We start from the raw sequence: 15,721 nt of genomic DNA, 5'->3' as shown, positions 1-15,721 counted from the left end.
CAAAGAGGGTGTGATAATAGCTATCCACTTTCTAGATCACTGAAGATAAAGTGAGCTAATACAGTTAGAGCAATAGCCTTCTTCTTTAACTGTAACTCAGTAAGAAATACATTTTGTATCATGACGCAGAATGATATTCGTACATATGCACGTGTGTATAATTGAAACAACATTCCCAAAACAGTATTTTTCCTTACCAAGTGCGATACACTTTATTTTCTATCTTACTTCATTTTTGAATTTTTGGAAATGACCCACTGAATTGATACCATAAGTACTTAATATGTTGTGATGTGCAGGTTCTCAAACAGTGCCTCCTAATATTAAGATACTGAGGTCCAACCTCATATTCCTATTAATACTTTAAGGGCCCAGGCATTTTTTTTTTTTTTTTTTTTTTTTGAGACAGAGTCCCGCTTTGTCACCCAGGCTGGAGTGCAGTGGTGCGATCTGGGCTCACTGCAACTCCGCCTTCCGGGTTCAAGCAATTCTCCTGTCTCAGCCTCCCAAGTTCCTGAGACTACAGGCGCACGCCACCACACCTGGCTAATTTTTTGTATTTTTAGAAGAGACGAGGTTTCACCATATTGGTCAGTCTGGTCTCGAACTCCTGACCTCAGGTAATCCACCTGCCTTGGCCTCCCAAAGTGCTAGGATTACAGGTGAGAGCCACTGCACCCGACCCCCAGGGATTATTTTTTTAAGGCCCCCACTTAGTTCTCTTGCGCTAGCCAGGTTCAGGAACGTTGTGTAGAGAGCACTTTTAAAATGAGAGCTACTGCTCTCTTATTGCTGCAGTCATGGTAAGCATCTGAGGTCTTGGTTCTGAAAAACCTTAGAAGACTGGATTAAAAGCTGACTTATTTTAGGGTTTTTTTCAGTAGCTGTCTGCAGGGTATCTCACTCAGATGTTCCAGGGCAGAAAGCCAGTTCTGAGAGATTTCAGGTATCTGCAGAAAGCATGGACCTGACTTGAGTCCCACCTCTGCCAGCACCAGGGGAGAGCTTGGTGCAGAGCTGGCTTCCACTGTTTGCTGTTTTGTGGGCCTAGCCATGGCCTCTGGTGGCTGGCAGCAGCACCCTCCCACCAGCACTGTTGTGTCTTGCAGGTAGCGGCAGTGCCTTGGTGAGGCTGCTCCAGGAGGGCACCTGCAAGCTTGATGAGATTGGCTCCTACAGTGAAGAGAAGCTGCAACATCTGCTAAGGCAGTGTGGAATCCCCTTTGGAGCAGAAGACTCCAAGGTGAGTGTCAAGGGCAGTGGTGGTTATCGGGGCTTCTGGGATAGGCTGATTGGTCCACTTTTCAGGGCAGGGATATGAATACCTGTGATGGCATCCGCCTTGGACCCAAGCTGCTGGCAGTCAGGGATGCCTAGGAGGTGGTCAACAGCTAGATGGTGACATGGTGACATGTATGTGGGGCCTGGCCTCTAGCAGTTCTTCCTGTTGAAGGTTGTGAGCCTAGGCTCTGGGGTCAGGAATCCTGGCTCTCCTTACTGTGTGTGACCTTGGATAAGCTGCTTTATATTTTGAGCTTCATTTTCTTTGTTTGTAAAATGGAAATAACCAAAACACTAACCTCGTGAGACTGTTGTAAGGAATGCACTTTACACAGTGTCTGGTTATTACCTATGCAAGCTCTTAGAAAATGCCTATTATTACATAGAGTGTGTGTGTGTGTCTACGTGTTTGATTCATATATTACTTACTTTCCCTTTCATATTTCTGTGCTGTTGAAAATGTTATGCTTCCTTCAAGATCAGATTCAAATGTTAGCTCCCCTTTGATGGTTTCTTTGCCCTGTAAAAAGTGAAAGGACTCAGGCCTCAGAATCTGACTGGCCTTGTCTGTGACCTAATCCTTTCAGGGCCTGAGATTGCTTACCCGTACCTAGAGGAGGTTGGGCTGATGAGGCTCCAAGGCCCACTCTATTCTTTTGCTTTGGGTGTTGGGTGAGTGTGTGATGCTGAGCACCAGGCGTGGTCCCTTAGCATTCACCCTTATGTTTTTAATCTTGTCCTTCTACTCCAGGACCAGCTCTGCTTCTCCTTGTTGGCCCTCTACGAATCTGTACAGAATGGAGCTAGAGCTATGCAGACCCCACCTCACTTTACAGGTGGTAAAATCTACAAGGTGTGCCCCCATCAGGTAAGAAAATAACTAGAGGGAGCTTGGAGTGAATTTGCTAATGTGGAACTTCCCACAGAGACTGATCCAGCTCAGTTTTGGGGGCCAAGACTTAAGTCACTGGGCAACCTCTGGCATAGCTGCCCACGGGTCAGGTACTACACCGTGGGCTAGGGAGGGAGGCTGGGTCTTTTGTCAGTATTTTTTAAGCACTCTACCACATCCTGGGCATCAGCTGTTGAGGGTATAAGTTGAACTTGTATAAAGAATGACAAAGATGTCATTCCTCCCTAGTTGACCATATATTTTGGTGGGGAAATACAGTCACCACAGCTTGTGGCACTGGCTCTGAAGAAATTAGATAAGGGCCTAAGATAGAAAGTAACAGGGAGGAACCTGCTGTCTGAAGTGGCAGAGAAGACCGAGACCCGCAGGATAGGGAGGAGCCCAGTGATAAGCCAGGGAAGGAGTGTTGCAGCCAAGGGACCACCAAAGCCGTGAGTAGGGAGACAGAGTGAGCTGAGAGGAGGGGGTGTTGGAGGGCTCCCCAGGGGCCAGATCACATAGAGCTCTCTAGGCCAGAGTAACAGTTGGTATTTTATTCTGAGTGGACGGTTTTGAATGGGAAACCTGTGGAAGGGTGTGGACAAGGTCGCACTGGGTTAATTAGCTCCAGGCCAGTTATATACTAGATGACAGAGTGGGCCCAGGTAGATACTGGGATGGAAACCCCTCTTAACAGGTACTGAACGGGAGAGAGGTGGCTTAGCAGAGCCTTCAGTTCACTGAAGCACGTTAGTCAACAGGGGGACCTAGCTATAAAAAGAGAATCCAGTTCCCAACTACTTTAACAGAAGCTGTGTCTGAAGGAGATGCTTAATGCTTCTACCCTGGGCAGATCAGAGCCTGCTCAGGGGATTGTGTTCATGTGACAGGGGGTTCATCTCGTGAGAAGCAGCTGACAGCACAGGGAGAGCTGTAGATCTTGGGGACTGTGATAGGAGTGGCATCACCTGAAGGTGACAGCCAAGGGTGTACCCAGAGCTGTGGAATGGTGCTTGGGGAGCCCTGTCAGTGGAGGTGTTTACTAGACTACATTGTGAGTTCCCATCTGGGCAACAAGCCCACTGGGGTCTGGTGGGGAGCTTGCTCAAAGTACAGATGCTTAGACCCTACTCCAGAGACCTTAGTTTCTTAGAAAGGCTTGACCTGGGGCCCAGGCATCTCCATTCTTAACCAGCTCTTACCTGCTGCTGCTGCTGCTGTTGCTGTGTAGCTAGCATGATGAACTGGTAGATGGTGTGTAGAGAGTGGGGTTTTGAAAGATGTCCTGAGGTGCCTTTCAGCCTAAGTTGAGGACAGGATGCTCCCAGCTGTCTCTCTGAAGGGCAAAGATGAGCTGGTGCCTTCATTTAAGGACAGAAGTAGGAAGGGAGCAGAATGCCATGGGCTCTGGCAGGATGGCCATGATTGCTCATCTTCCTGGGAAGCGAGTGAGAACTGTACACTGTCTGCAGACTGGCTTCCTAATTAACCCCGCACCCCTGCCCTTCTCTCAGGTGGTCTGCGGCTCTAAGTATCTTGTGCGGGGTGAGAGTGCCCGTGACCATGTGGACCTGCTTGCCTCTTCCCGCCACTGGCCGCCTGTCTATGTGGTAGATATGGCCACGTCAGTGGCCCTGTGTGCTGACCTCTGCTACCCAGAGCTGACCAACCAGATGTGGGGGAGGAACCAGGGCTGTTTCTCTAGTCCCACGGAGCCACCTGTGGTGAGTCACCTCCTGAGGAACTGCCATGTCTCCTCAGGCCTACTATGTCTTGCTCTGTCGTGCAGGCTGGAGTGCAGTGGCATGATCTTGGCTCACTGCAACCTCTGCCTCCCAGGTTCAAGCAGTTCTCCTGCCTCAGCCTCCTGAGTAACTGGGATTACAGGCACGTGCCACCACACCCGGCTAATTTTTGTGTTTTGGTAGAGACGGGGTTTTGCCATTTTGCCCAGGTTGTTCTTAAACTCCTAGGCTCAAGCAGTCCACCTACCTCAGCCTCCCAAAGTGCTGGGATTACAGGCGTGAGCCACCACGCCCAGCTTACTCCGTAAGTTTTTACCGACCAAGCCCTGTGTTTGAGGCCACAGTATGTCACTTAGGTGTGCCCAGGGTATCCCAAACATAGGTACCTTGCGTTAAAAGAGGTTGCCTTCCAGAGAAGCCTAGAAAGTTGCCACCTTTGACAGTCATTGTGCACACTGACATATTAAAGGCCCCAGCCAGCCCTGGATTACGTTTAATTCACCATGTCTACATTTAGTTGACCATGGATATACTGCATGGCGTGCAGTATATGTGTTGTGATCTGAAGATACTCTGGTTAGAAAACACTCATTTTACCGACCCTTTCCTTTTATTAAAAGGGGAAACTAAGGCCTAGAGGGGGAAGTGGACTTTTCCAGGTCACACAGCAGATTCGTGGCAGAGCTCTTGTTTCTTGTCTTGGTATATTGTACCAGACAGTATTTTTCAGCAGTCATGTACCCTCCAAAGCCAACCTTTGTCCTTTGCTGAAATAGATGTCAGAACTGATAATTAGGAAGAAGTTCTGGAAGAATAACAAGGGTTGAGTGCCCCAGGGGGATGCATTATGGGAAGTGAAGGCCTCTGGCTTTGCCTTGGAGGAGTCATTATTGTCATTACTCCCTGGGGCTCACTGGCTCTATGAGCATGCCGGGGACCCCAGAAAAGTGTCTTTTTCTTTTGTTTTTTTCTTTTTTTTTTTTTTTTTTTTTTGAAAGAAAAGTGTCTTAACCTTGGTCAGAGCCCCTTATCTTTTTTTTTTTTTTTTTTTTTTTTTTTTTTTTTTTTTTTTTTTTTTTGAGAAAGAGTTTCTCGGCTCTGTTCAACCCAGGCTGGAGGTGCAAGTGCCAGAATTCCTCAGCCTCCACTGGCCAAACTCCCCAAAACCTCCCGGGTTTTACCGCCATTCTTCCCTTGCCTCAGCCTCCCGAAGTAGCTGGGACTTAAACAAGAGCGGCCCGGCCCACCCCCTCTGGCCCGGGGCTATTTTTGATTTTTTTTAGTAGAGACCGGGGGGTTTCACCGGTGTTTTGGCCAGGGATTGGTCTCGATTCTCCTTGGGGGACCCTCGTGGATCCGCCTTGCGCCTCGGCCTCCAAAAAAGTTGGGCTGGATTACGGCTTGGAAGCCCAACCGGCGCCCCCGCGCCCAGCCCAGAGCCTTATCTTTCTGCTCCCCTGCAGCCCCTGGCCTGAATGGACCAGGGGCAATAACAGCGCAAGTAATCCAACATCTGCTCTGGAAGGTGACCACTGTTACTGTCCCTGTTCTCACGTGAGGAAATGGAGGCACTGGGGGGTGGGGGTTGGCCTAGGAGACACAGTACATGGTGATGTTAGGATTCAGACAGGGCTGGCTGAGCCTACAGTGCTTGTTCTCATCACCAGATGGGTTCCCCCTTAGTCATGCCTTCTTGTCAAAAGGTATTCTCATTTCTAGAGTGTGTCCTGCCCAGAGCTCTTGGACCAGCATTATACTGTGGACATGACAGAAACTGAGCACTCTATCCAGCACCCAGTCACCAAGACTGCCACACGGCGCATCGTCCATGCAGGCACACAGCCCAATCCTGGTGACCCCAGTACTGGGCACCACTCCTTGGCGCTGTGCCCTGAATTGGCACCCTACGCAACCATCCTGGCCTCCATCGTGGACAGCAAACCAAACAGTGTCCGACAGCGGCCCATTGCCTTCGACAATGCCACTCACTATTACCTCTACAACCGCCTCATGGACTTCCTCACCAGTCGCGAGATTGTCAATCGTCAGATCCACGACATTGTACAGAGCTGCCAGCCTGGTGAGGTGGTCATTCGTGACACCCTCTACCGCCTTGGGGTCGCTCAGATCAAGACAGAGACAGAGGAGGAGGGTGAAGAAGAGGAGGTGGCCACAGTGGTAGAATAAGCCAGGCTGTTGTACAGGGACTATACCATCTCTCAAGCCATAGTAAGGCCCTTGCCTTGAGGCAGAGCTATCCAGGGGACCTGCAGAAGTGGTCTCCTGTGGGGAGGGCCTCTGACTGCTGGGACTGACCAAAGAGCTTCCATTCCCTGAGCATGGTGGGACCCAGGGTCCTCGGTTCTCAACCCTCCACAGGTCAGGAGTGGTTCCAGGAAACCTCTTCTGGCCCCGAGAGAACACTTGGGGGACGTGGTATGTTTAATGGAGGGAGGGGAGGCTGAGGGAAAGGCTGGTAGCTGGTGGCTTCCGTGGGGCCTGCTGTGGGTCAGGGTAGAGGTCCTGGGTGGGCTAAGGCGTAAGTCCCAGCACTAGGTGGGAAGGCTGCTGAGGTCTCTCCCACTCCTGAGGAGCCCTGGTTTCAGCGCCCCCAGTCTCATGAATTGCTGAGCCTGTTGCCTTTGACTAGGGGCCTAGGGTGGCCTCGTTAACTCTAGGGGTCCCTTTGGGCTCTTGATTCTCCCTGAAGGAGGGATACGTTTCTCTATTGCTCTTCCTGTACCCACATTTGGGGGAAGCTGAGGAACAGTCAGCCACAGCTCTCTTCCAGGACTGTCCTCTCCGCCCCCAAGCTTTGAGGAAGAGCGTCCCCTTCCTCCTTTCCCTGGCCACTGCTGCTGCAGCCAACATCCTCTCTGGGCCTGGGACCCTCTCTACAGACAGGATGTGGTCCCTGGCCATGACGTAACCTGGCAGCAGTAGGAAAAACTCCCTTCTATGAAGGGGAAGCAGACTGGGCCATAAGGAAACAGCAGGACTGGCTCAAGTGCCCAAGGTTTGTTTAGGGCCTGGGAATTGGCCATGTGTTAATTTATTGAGAGGAGTGGAGTAGGTGGCTTTTTTTCCCCTCCTTCTCTTTTCCCCCAACAAGAATAAAGTTTATTAAATTATCTGGTTTTGGTGAAGCAGGAGTCAATTCCGTGCACATTGTATGGGGCAGTGTGGTCAAGCGCCACAGACATGAGCTCGTCACTGCATGTGAAGGCGGGAGGGAACGAAGTTCCAGGGAATTTGCAGGCACTCATATGGCACAAAGAACCAGAGGCTGACTGCATTAATGCTGTTAGTTTAATGTGGACAGAGACATCCCGCGGCATGACTGTTAGTTAGGATGAGTCAGCTTGGGGGAGTTTGTGCTTCCTGCTTGGTGTGGCCAGCCACATGCCAAGGTCCCCTGCCTTCTAGCCCAGAATGACAGGGGACTGGGCAGAACACCCCCAACTTTTAGCTGCCACTTGGCTCATCACAGCAGTACCGGTGCGGGGGTAGGAGGAGTAGGGCTGTGGAGTGAAGAAGGCTTACAGGGCAGAGACTAAGGTCCTGTGAGATTCTTAGAGGCGCCATCCTGCGCCAAGGGGCCTGAGCTGAGTGTAGTCTCTGAGCATCTGCTGCTCCTCTCGGAGAAGAGCTCAACTCTTTGCCAGTCTGTCTAGCCCCAAGGAGCCTGGTTTTCTCAGTAGCAGTGTAGCTCCTGGGGACTTCATAGGCATAAAGTCAGTCCACTTCCATTAAGACAAGAGTATTAGGAAAGGAGGTTCTACCAGTTGGCATAGCAAACACGAGGCCAACACCATGAGAACGGTAGGGGAGAGGGGGTGAGGGCTCAGCCCCCAGCCCCTGACTGGCAGTGATGGCCCACGCTCAGGGAGTGGGATCCTCTCACCTCCCCTGGATCCCTCACCTTCCCAAGTTTCAGCGCTGGGCCAAGCTGTTGAGTGAAATGACCAAAGGCAGAGTTTGTGTGTTCTCCCCACGTCACCCCATCCGTGGAGAAGTTGAAGCTTGCAGGAGGGGACAGTGGTGCTCCCTGTCGTCAGCTCCTCAGCAGAACTGATAGTTGTTGGGCTGCAGCAAAGGCTGGGCGATATCCCCTTGCTCGCAGCAGGCCAGGTGCTCACTAGAGCTCTCCTCCTCCGGCTCACTGCTGCTGCTGCCGCTACCGCTACCACCGCTTCTGCTGCTGCTTGGCAGATTGGTATAGTCCTGAGGATGGGAGAAACCAGAGACTGTCAGTCCAGATCCATCAGGCCCAGCCCAGCCTGCTTTACCGGCCACCCACCCCAAGCCTCACCCCACTCACCCGCTCTCTCCTGTCCTCTTGGGCTTGCTCCTGAAGGAGGGAGCAGATCTGCTGGAAAGTGGGTCTGTGGGTGGGCTCCAAGGCCCAGCAGGCCTGCATGATGCTGTATCTGGAGATGGGACAGAGGACGCCCATGTGCAGCTCTCTAGGGGTCATTAACACACACCCCCAGGGAGACCTACCCAGCAGAGGTCCCCAAACCCAGTCAAAAGTAAGTTTAGTATAAAACCTGTGCCGCGTCCTTGGCATGCTTTACCATTTAATCCTCACAGTAACCCTTGCAGAAGGGTACTCTCATCACCGTCATTTTGACAGATGAGGCCCTTTTGGTATCCTCAGGGCCACTGTAATAACAGTCTCTTAAAAGTCTGAGTTTAGGGACAGGTACAGTGGCTCATGCCTATAATCCCAACACTTTGGGAGGTTGATGCAGGAGGATTGCATGAGGCTAGGAGTTCAAGACCAGCCTGGACAACATAGTGAGATCCCATCTCTACTAAAAATTTTTTTTAAATAGCTGGGCTTAGTGGCGCACACCTGTAGTCCCAGCTGCTTGGGAGGCTGAGGCCAAAGGATTGCTTGAGCCCTGAAGATCGAGGCTGCAGTGAGCTATGATCGTACACACCACTGCACTCCAGCCTGGGCTATGGAGCAAGATGTCTCAAAAAAAAAAAAAGAAAAGAGGTCATATCGGACCAGCCCTAGCAGACAGCTACTCCTCTGAGAACATCGCCCATACCTTGAACTCAGAAGGGGCTTGTTGTGCCCACTGTGGGAGAGAGAAAGTCTGACCCTGGAACATTTTGGACAGGAAAAGATCAGGGCCACACGGCCTTCCATCCCTTTCCAGCGAAAGCCTGGGGTGTCCTTTTCCCTCCCTGGGATCCCTTCGCTTACATATTCTTTGGGGCAAATGCAGGCTGGGCCATTTGGTATCCATCCTTCACCAGTTTATAGAACTTGCTGTTCACCAGGATGCCAGGGTAGGGATTCAGCCCTGCAAAGGCCGAGATCAGGTAAGAGGCCATGCCCATTGTCCTCTCCCCGTTCCCGCACACCCACACACATCTTAGACTGGGTTTGAAGGGTCCTACTTAACAACACTGCAACAGCAGCTGCTCTTATCCAGTGCTTCCTGTGTGCCAGCCACTGTGTGGCAGGCTTAGGCTTTAGGAAGGTGTGAGCCTCCAGCCAGGCCTTATCATACCAAACAAGAATTCTCGCACAGGCTTTGGAATCAGTAAAACCAAAGCTTCAGTTGTGTATCGTTAAAGTGGGGACAGTCGGGTGGTTATGAGGGTGCTGGAGCAGGGTATTTAAGAACTGAGGACAAGTCCTTGTGCCTAGTCCTCAGGAAATGGGAGTTCTTTCTACTAGAGCCTAGTAGTAGAGAGCTGCATCTTCAAGGGTCTGTAGATTTCAGGCAAAGGAGGGAAACAGTGACAAAGGAGGGTAACAGGTAGCAACTGAGCAGAGACAAATGAGGGAAGAGCCAGAAAGGAGCGCCTGTCAGGGGCAGGGGGTCTGCCCCGCCCTGCAGAAACCGCAATGCTGGGTTTGGAGACCCTTGCCCATTCCTGCACTCTCACCATCCCTTGCTGTGTCCTGGGCACCAAACATCTTTGTCCACCAGTGGGGCAACCAGAGGAGCCAGCCCCAGGCTCTGCCTGGAGTGGGCCCAGTGGCTCACCAAGTGAGAAGATCTCCCAGAGGAGGATGCCATAGGACCAGACGTCACTCTGAACCGTGTAGACACAGTCAAAGATGCTCTCTGGGGCCATCCACTTCACAGGCAGGCGGGCCTGGGATAACAGTCCCCAGTTATTTGGGGCCCTGACTCTTCACCCCCCTCCTCAGCCCGGCCCAAGCCCTCCCAGCACTTACATTGCCCTTGACGATGTAGTTGGAGTCATTCATGATGTCCCTAGCCAGCCCGAAGTCCCCAATCTTGGCCACATGCCCATTGGTCAACAGCACATTTCGCGCTGCCACATCCCGGTGGATGCACTGAGGGAAAGCACTGCAGGGTTAGTCTTGGGCCCTCTCCTACCTGAGCCTGAAGTGAGGAGGATGGCAGGGAGGGCCCCAGATGGCTTTGGGGTCCCTGTTGGAGTAGACATCAGTTTTGGTCCTTTACCATAAACCCTTGTCTATACCTTCTACCAGGGCCCAGGATCTAAGAACGTGTAGTGTGGTTTGATCATTTAATGCTTAGAAACCGCCATTACCCTGAGCAGCTGGGGCCCTTCTCGCCCTTTGTCCTCAGAGTGGTCCACTCAGGCCCCAGAAGCAGAGGGCTTCTGTGCAGAGCAGTAGTCTCCAAACCCTACCATCACTTCTGACCATAGCATAGCAGCTGCTGTCTGCCAGGCCCTTCCCTAAACTCTGCACACACTGAACCCTTTTTCTTTTCAAACATTGTTACACCCATTTTTATAGGTGTAGAAACTGAGGCACAGAATTTAAATAGTTGCTTAAAGTCACAGAGCAGGTGGCAGAGCCAGCAATCAAACCACTGACTCGCAAATCTGTTCTAAGGAAGATGGCAAGAGCTCCCATTCCCTGGCACGTCTTCCTAGGCTGAGCGCACTTTATACATTATCTAATATCCTCAAAATTCTATGAGGAAGCTTCCATTATCCTCACCAGACCATGTGCTTCATGAACAGGGACAACTATTGTCTTTTATACACTATTTAGCAAAAACAAATGAATAAAGCCTGGTACCAGGCCGGGTGCGGTGGCTCATGCCTGTAATCCCAGCACTTTGGGAGGCCGAGGCGGGCGGATCATGAGGTCAGGAGATCGAGGCCATCCTGGCTAACACGGTGAAACCCCATCTTTACTAAAAATACAAAAAAGTAGCCGGGCGTGGTAGCGGGCGCCTGTAGTCCTGGCTACTCGGGAGGCTGAGGCAGGAGAATGGTGTGAATCTGGGAGGTGGTGGTTGCAGTGAGCTGAGATTGCGCCACTGCACTCCAGCCTGGGCAACAGAGCAAGACTCAGTCTCAAAAAAAAAAAAAAAGGCCTGGTACCCTTTCCCTTTTTCATCTTCACACTGGGGACACAGGTGCCCAGCCCCAGAGCTCCAGCCCTGGGCACAGCTTTCTCCCACTCACCGTTGCAGCTGCTGCCCAAATGACTCTCTCGCACTCTGTCTCCTCCCCTACCCCCCACCCCAAGCTCCCCCTTTCCCCTTTCCTCCTCCCCATCGTCACTCATTCAGCCTCCCCAGAACACAGACCTGGATGGCTACGAGCCAGGGCCAGGTTCCTACTCACATTCTTGGAAGCCAGGAAGGCCATGCCCTGGGCTACTTGGCTGGAGAAGTGAAGCAGGTCCCGGAGCTCCAGGGGCCGTCCATCTTCCTTATCCAGGTCTGGGGGGAAAGAGGCATCAGGGCAGCCCTGCCACACTCCCCACCCCTCACCCCAGCAGCCCCTTCTCCTTTTCCCTTATTATCAAGCAAATGGGGCCTGGCCCTGGGACCTCCTCACCTTGCTCAGAGAAGGAGTCATTTGAAGAAGTAGAGACAGGTCTCATCTCCACATAGGTGTCCACACCCTGGCTGGAGAAGCCACTGTCCCTACGTAGGAGAGAGGGTTGGAGGGCAGGGGTCAGTCCTCATCACTGCACTGCTCAGCTCAGGCCTTGACCACCTGCCACCCCATGGTCAACTGGAACCTCCCTTTGTGATAAGAAACCCTCTTGTCATACTCCATCTGAGTGAGCATTGGTCTCTGCTTGGCTGGCCCGGGTGAGGGAGCTTACAACCCATTCTGGTTTGAGGCAGCTCTACCTGTGAGAAAGTTCTTCACTGTTCCTAATGCCAATCTGCCCCTGAGATTTTCCTCCTAGCCCTTGCTCTACCCTCAAGGGCCACAGAGAAGTTCGAGTCCTCTTCCCCATAAGAGGAATCAGGGCATATCCTAGGGCCCCTTGAGTCCTCTCTTCTCTAGACAGTGCCTCTCACCCCGGCTTCACATTAAAATCACTTCGGGAGCTTTTAGGACCAGGCTAATTACTAATACTTCAGAAACTCTAGGGGCAAAACAGTCATTCACAGATTTAAATCTCCCCAGGGAATCACAAAAGTGCAGTCTAAGCTGAGGCCCACTGGTCTAGGTCTAGAGCAGTGCTGCTTAAACACCAGTTCGTGTGCAGGTAAATCACCCCGGGAATCTGCAATGCAGATTTTGAATCAGCAGGCCTGGGTGGGTGGGCCTGAGGTGGTGTACTTCCAGCAGTCCTCAAGAGATGCCTATGAGAACACACGGGGTAGAGAATTTGAGAAGCACTACTGTAGATTGAAGCACTACTGCTCCTAACGTTCCAACCAGATAGGATTTCTCTCTCCCTCCTGTCCCCTGTGCACTAGGGATGTGTACCTTGACAATGTCCATATTCTAGTGTTCCCAGAAGGAGAAACCAATGTTTTATTTATAATCTGACCGTGGCAAAATCTTCCGCTCCCTTGTAGAAACTATACTTCTGTTAACAGCCTGGGATCCTTTTGGCAGAGTTGGTTTACAGGCCATTTGCCCTCGAAATTACCCACTCTGGGAATACTTTCCCCATCTGCGTATTTGGAGATGGAAGCTAATATGTGCCACCCTCATAGAAGTGTCAGGGAATCAGAAGAGGAAGTGATGCTGCCAGGCCCCCATTTTTAGGGCCCTGGGTGTAGAGATGGCCTCCTTCTCTTTTGCCTTCTGAGGCATGGCAGCTGACAGTATCTAGGATGAGGGCACAGTGTACACCCTTCTTGTTCTGATCCTGTCCTGGCCCCACAAGCCCCTGAGACAGAGACCTCCAGGACAGCAGTGTGGCTTGGGTGACTCCTGGACTGGAAGTCAAGAGAGCAGGATTTTAGTCCAGGCTCCGCCTCTGCTCCTGACTCATGTGTGACATGAATCTCCCCACTTCCTCTCTTTGGTTCCCCATGTGGCTCTGTCTGTCGGATGGCTCCGTTCCGGATGGCTTCCAGGAATCACAGCACTACAGAACAACAGAGCTGGAAAGACCCTGAGAGGTTCAACACTGACAGCTTGGCTGGGGAAACGGGTCCAAGTGGCCCGGGGACCTGGCCACGATCATGCTGTTTTGTCTCCTCTCATCCAACAGTTAACACACCCTGTCCCCACTCCCCCATGGGAATGTGGGACACTGATATTGGCTGCTCCTAGGTGGAACAGGTGCTCTGCATCGCCAGCACGGGCTATGGGTGAAACAGGGGCGACTTCTCCCCACATCTGCCCATCTCTTTTTTTTTTTGAGGCGGAGTTTCATTCTTGTTGCCCAGGCTGGAGTGCAATGGTGTGATCTTGGCTCACAGCAACCTCTGCCTCCCAGGGTTCAAGCGATTCTCCTGCCTCAGCCTCCCGAGTAGCTGGGATTACAGGCATGCGCCACCACGCCCGGCTAATTTTGTATTTTTAGTAGAGGTCACGTTTCACCATGTTGGTCAGGCTGGTCTCGAACTCCTGACCTCAGGTGATCCGCCCACCTCGGCCTCCCAAAGTGCTGGGATTACAGGTGCGAGCCACCATACCCAGCCACATCTGCCCATCTCTTACTAGGGCTCCAGGCACAGATCTCGGTTGATCTTTTACACACACTGGGTGGTGATTTCATTGACGCATGTCTCCACGAGACTATGAGCTGCCCATCTTTGCCCTCCACACTCCCAGAACATGGTAGATGTTCAAATATTTGTTGAATGAAGGGGAAAAGGAGTAGAGAAACAGAGGTGCCCATAAAACCTGTGGGTGGCTACTTCCTATGACACAGGTGGCAGGTGAGGGCCACATAGCCACCCAATGATTAGCCATCCAACCCTGAGCTGGCTTTGAAGACAGACTCGGGTCCCGCCTCCCAGACCTGGCCTTTTTCTTATCCTTTGCCAGGGGCTACCTGCGGACATATTTCTTCTCCAGGTGGATGTTCTTATAGTCAGCGCCTCCCTCGGGGTCCTGGCCAGGGCTCAGGCTGGGTCCCAGCATGGCCTCAGCCTTCCTTCGCAGAAAGTTGAGCAGGTCGCCATAGCAACAGTATTCCGTGATGACCAGTACAGGGCCTAAAGCAGCCAAGGGTGTGGGGTGAGGGAGGTGCTGAGTGCTCCCCTGTGTGAACAGGAGCATGGGACTGGGGGCAGTGAGGCTACTGGACCGGGACTCAGCACAGCTGAGTTCTAACCTCGGCTCTGAACAAGTTTCCCTGTGCCTCAGTAGTTCCATCTGTTTAAAACAGATGGCTTTGGCGGGGCGTGGTGGCTCGTGCCTGTAATCCCAGCACTTTGGGAGGCCAAAATGGGCGGATCACGAGGTCAGGAGATCGAGACCATCCTGGCTAACATGGTGAAACCCCATCTCTACAAAAATACAAAAATCAGCCAGGCGTGGTGGCAGGTGCCTGTAGTTCCAGCTACTCAGGAGGCTGAGGCAGGAGAATCGCTTGAACCCGGGAGACAGAGGTTGCAGTGAGCCAAGATCACGCCACTGCACTCCAGCCTGGGTGACAGAGTGAGGCTTCGTCTCAAGAAAAAACAAACAACAAAAAAGGCCTTAAAAAAAATGTAGCCCAAGAATTATTTCTTCAAAGGAAAGCTGTGGCGGCTCAGTGTAGGTCAGAGCCGCTATTGGTGAGGAGGATGTGGGGCACTTGGAGTTCCAGCAAAGCCTGGGGCACCTTTGTGGGTCCTGGGGAGAGTATCCAAGCATCCTTGAATGGAGGCTTCATAAGAGGTAGGCAGGGGGCTTCACTGCAGACCCACAGGATCCAGCTCCCTGGAAGCAGGGCCTAGGAGCTTGCACATTCGTCTCCTTCTCCAGGGGCTCTGATGTTCCCTATCAGTCTCTCTTTATGCCTTGAGCTGCCCGTGCAGCTCCTGACTAGTCTAGGAGATGGGCCCAAGAGTTTAAGGGATGCTGTGACCAGGATCCCACTGGCACTTGGATCAGTAGGATCCTGAGAAGGGGAAGATGGAACAAGGTAGCCCTGGGGCCCTCAGATCTCCCAGAGGCCCCAAGACCTTGGCCCCATGAGCCCCAAGGCCCTTACCTCCATGAGTGCAGGCTCCCAAAAGGTTGACAATGTTCTCATGCTGGCCCAAGTGGCTCATGATCTTCAGCTCAGACATGAGGGCCTCCTTCTCATCAGCGTGGGCCGTGGCTGGGAGAAAGAACCACAGGTCCCACAGACGGGGAGAGGTTAGGACACAGAGCACCACACAGATACATGGGGACCAAATACAAAGACCCAGGGGAGCAAGCAGGGCATAACCCGAGACCCAGAGTGGCCAGAAGCCAAAAGAAGAAGGAAAAATGCAGACACACAGATGGCAGAGAGAGAGAAGAGGAATGCGCCTGTCACTGAGCTGGTCTTCAGGTGACAGGAAGCCAAACTGTGGCCAAGCCATGGTCCTAGGTGGCCTCTTTGCACCCCCAGCCTTTTTGGAACTCAGTCAGAAGCCCCTTCACAACT

At 52.2% G+C, this 15,721-nt stretch overlaps 2 protein-coding genes across 5 annotated transcripts in view; one reads left to right on the top strand and one right to left on the bottom strand.

Annotated features, from left to right (window-relative positions):
- HMGXB3 (HMG-box containing 3) overlaps positions 1-7,062 on the top strand; it is a 52,555-nt gene extending 45,493 nt beyond the window's left edge. For 3 of the 4 annotated variants that reach the window (XM_017875796.1, XM_017875794.1, XM_017875795.1), the window contains 4 exons: positions 1,110-1,243; positions 2,033-2,149; positions 3,688-3,897; positions 5,638-7,055. In XM_017875796.1, coding sequence (XP_017731285.1) covers positions 1,110-1,243; positions 2,033-2,149; positions 3,688-3,897; positions 5,638-6,105 — 929 coding nt within the window. In that variant the 3' untranslated portion in view covers positions 6,106-7,055. Of the gene's footprint in view, positions 1-1,109; positions 1,244-2,032; positions 2,150-3,687; positions 3,898-5,637 lie in introns of all 4 variants that reach the window. The other variant, XM_017875793.1, reaches the window with a different exon arrangement.
- A 143-nt stretch (positions 7,063-7,205) lies between these two features.
- CSF1R (colony stimulating factor 1 receptor) overlaps positions 7,206-15,721 on the bottom strand; it is a 33,923-nt gene continuing 25,407 nt past the window's right edge. Inside the window, exons 13-21 of the mRNA XM_017875797.1 lie at positions 15,299-15,409; positions 14,153-14,315; positions 11,737-11,825; positions 11,521-11,618; positions 10,124-10,246; positions 9,930-10,041; positions 9,137-9,236; positions 8,240-8,348; positions 7,206-8,142 (exon numbers count right to left, since the gene is read on the bottom strand). Coding sequence (XP_017731286.1) covers positions 7,981-8,142; positions 8,240-8,348; positions 9,137-9,236; positions 9,930-10,041; positions 10,124-10,246; positions 11,521-11,618; positions 11,737-11,825; positions 14,153-14,315; positions 15,299-15,409 — 1,067 coding nt within the window. The 3' untranslated portion in view covers positions 7,206-7,980. The remainder of the gene's footprint in view (positions 8,143-8,239; positions 8,349-9,136; positions 9,237-9,929; positions 10,042-10,123; positions 10,247-11,520; positions 11,619-11,736; positions 11,826-14,152; positions 14,316-15,298; positions 15,410-15,721) is intronic.

This window comes from Rhinopithecus bieti, unplaced genomic scaffold (assembly GCF_001698545.2).
Source record: "Rhinopithecus bieti isolate Rb0 unplaced genomic scaffold, ASM169854v2 scaffold_7673, whole genome shotgun sequence".
Classification (NCBI taxonomy): Eukaryota; Metazoa; Chordata; class Mammalia; order Primates; family Cercopithecidae; genus Rhinopithecus; species Rhinopithecus bieti.
This window is presented reverse-complemented; position numbering and strand designations above follow the sequence as displayed.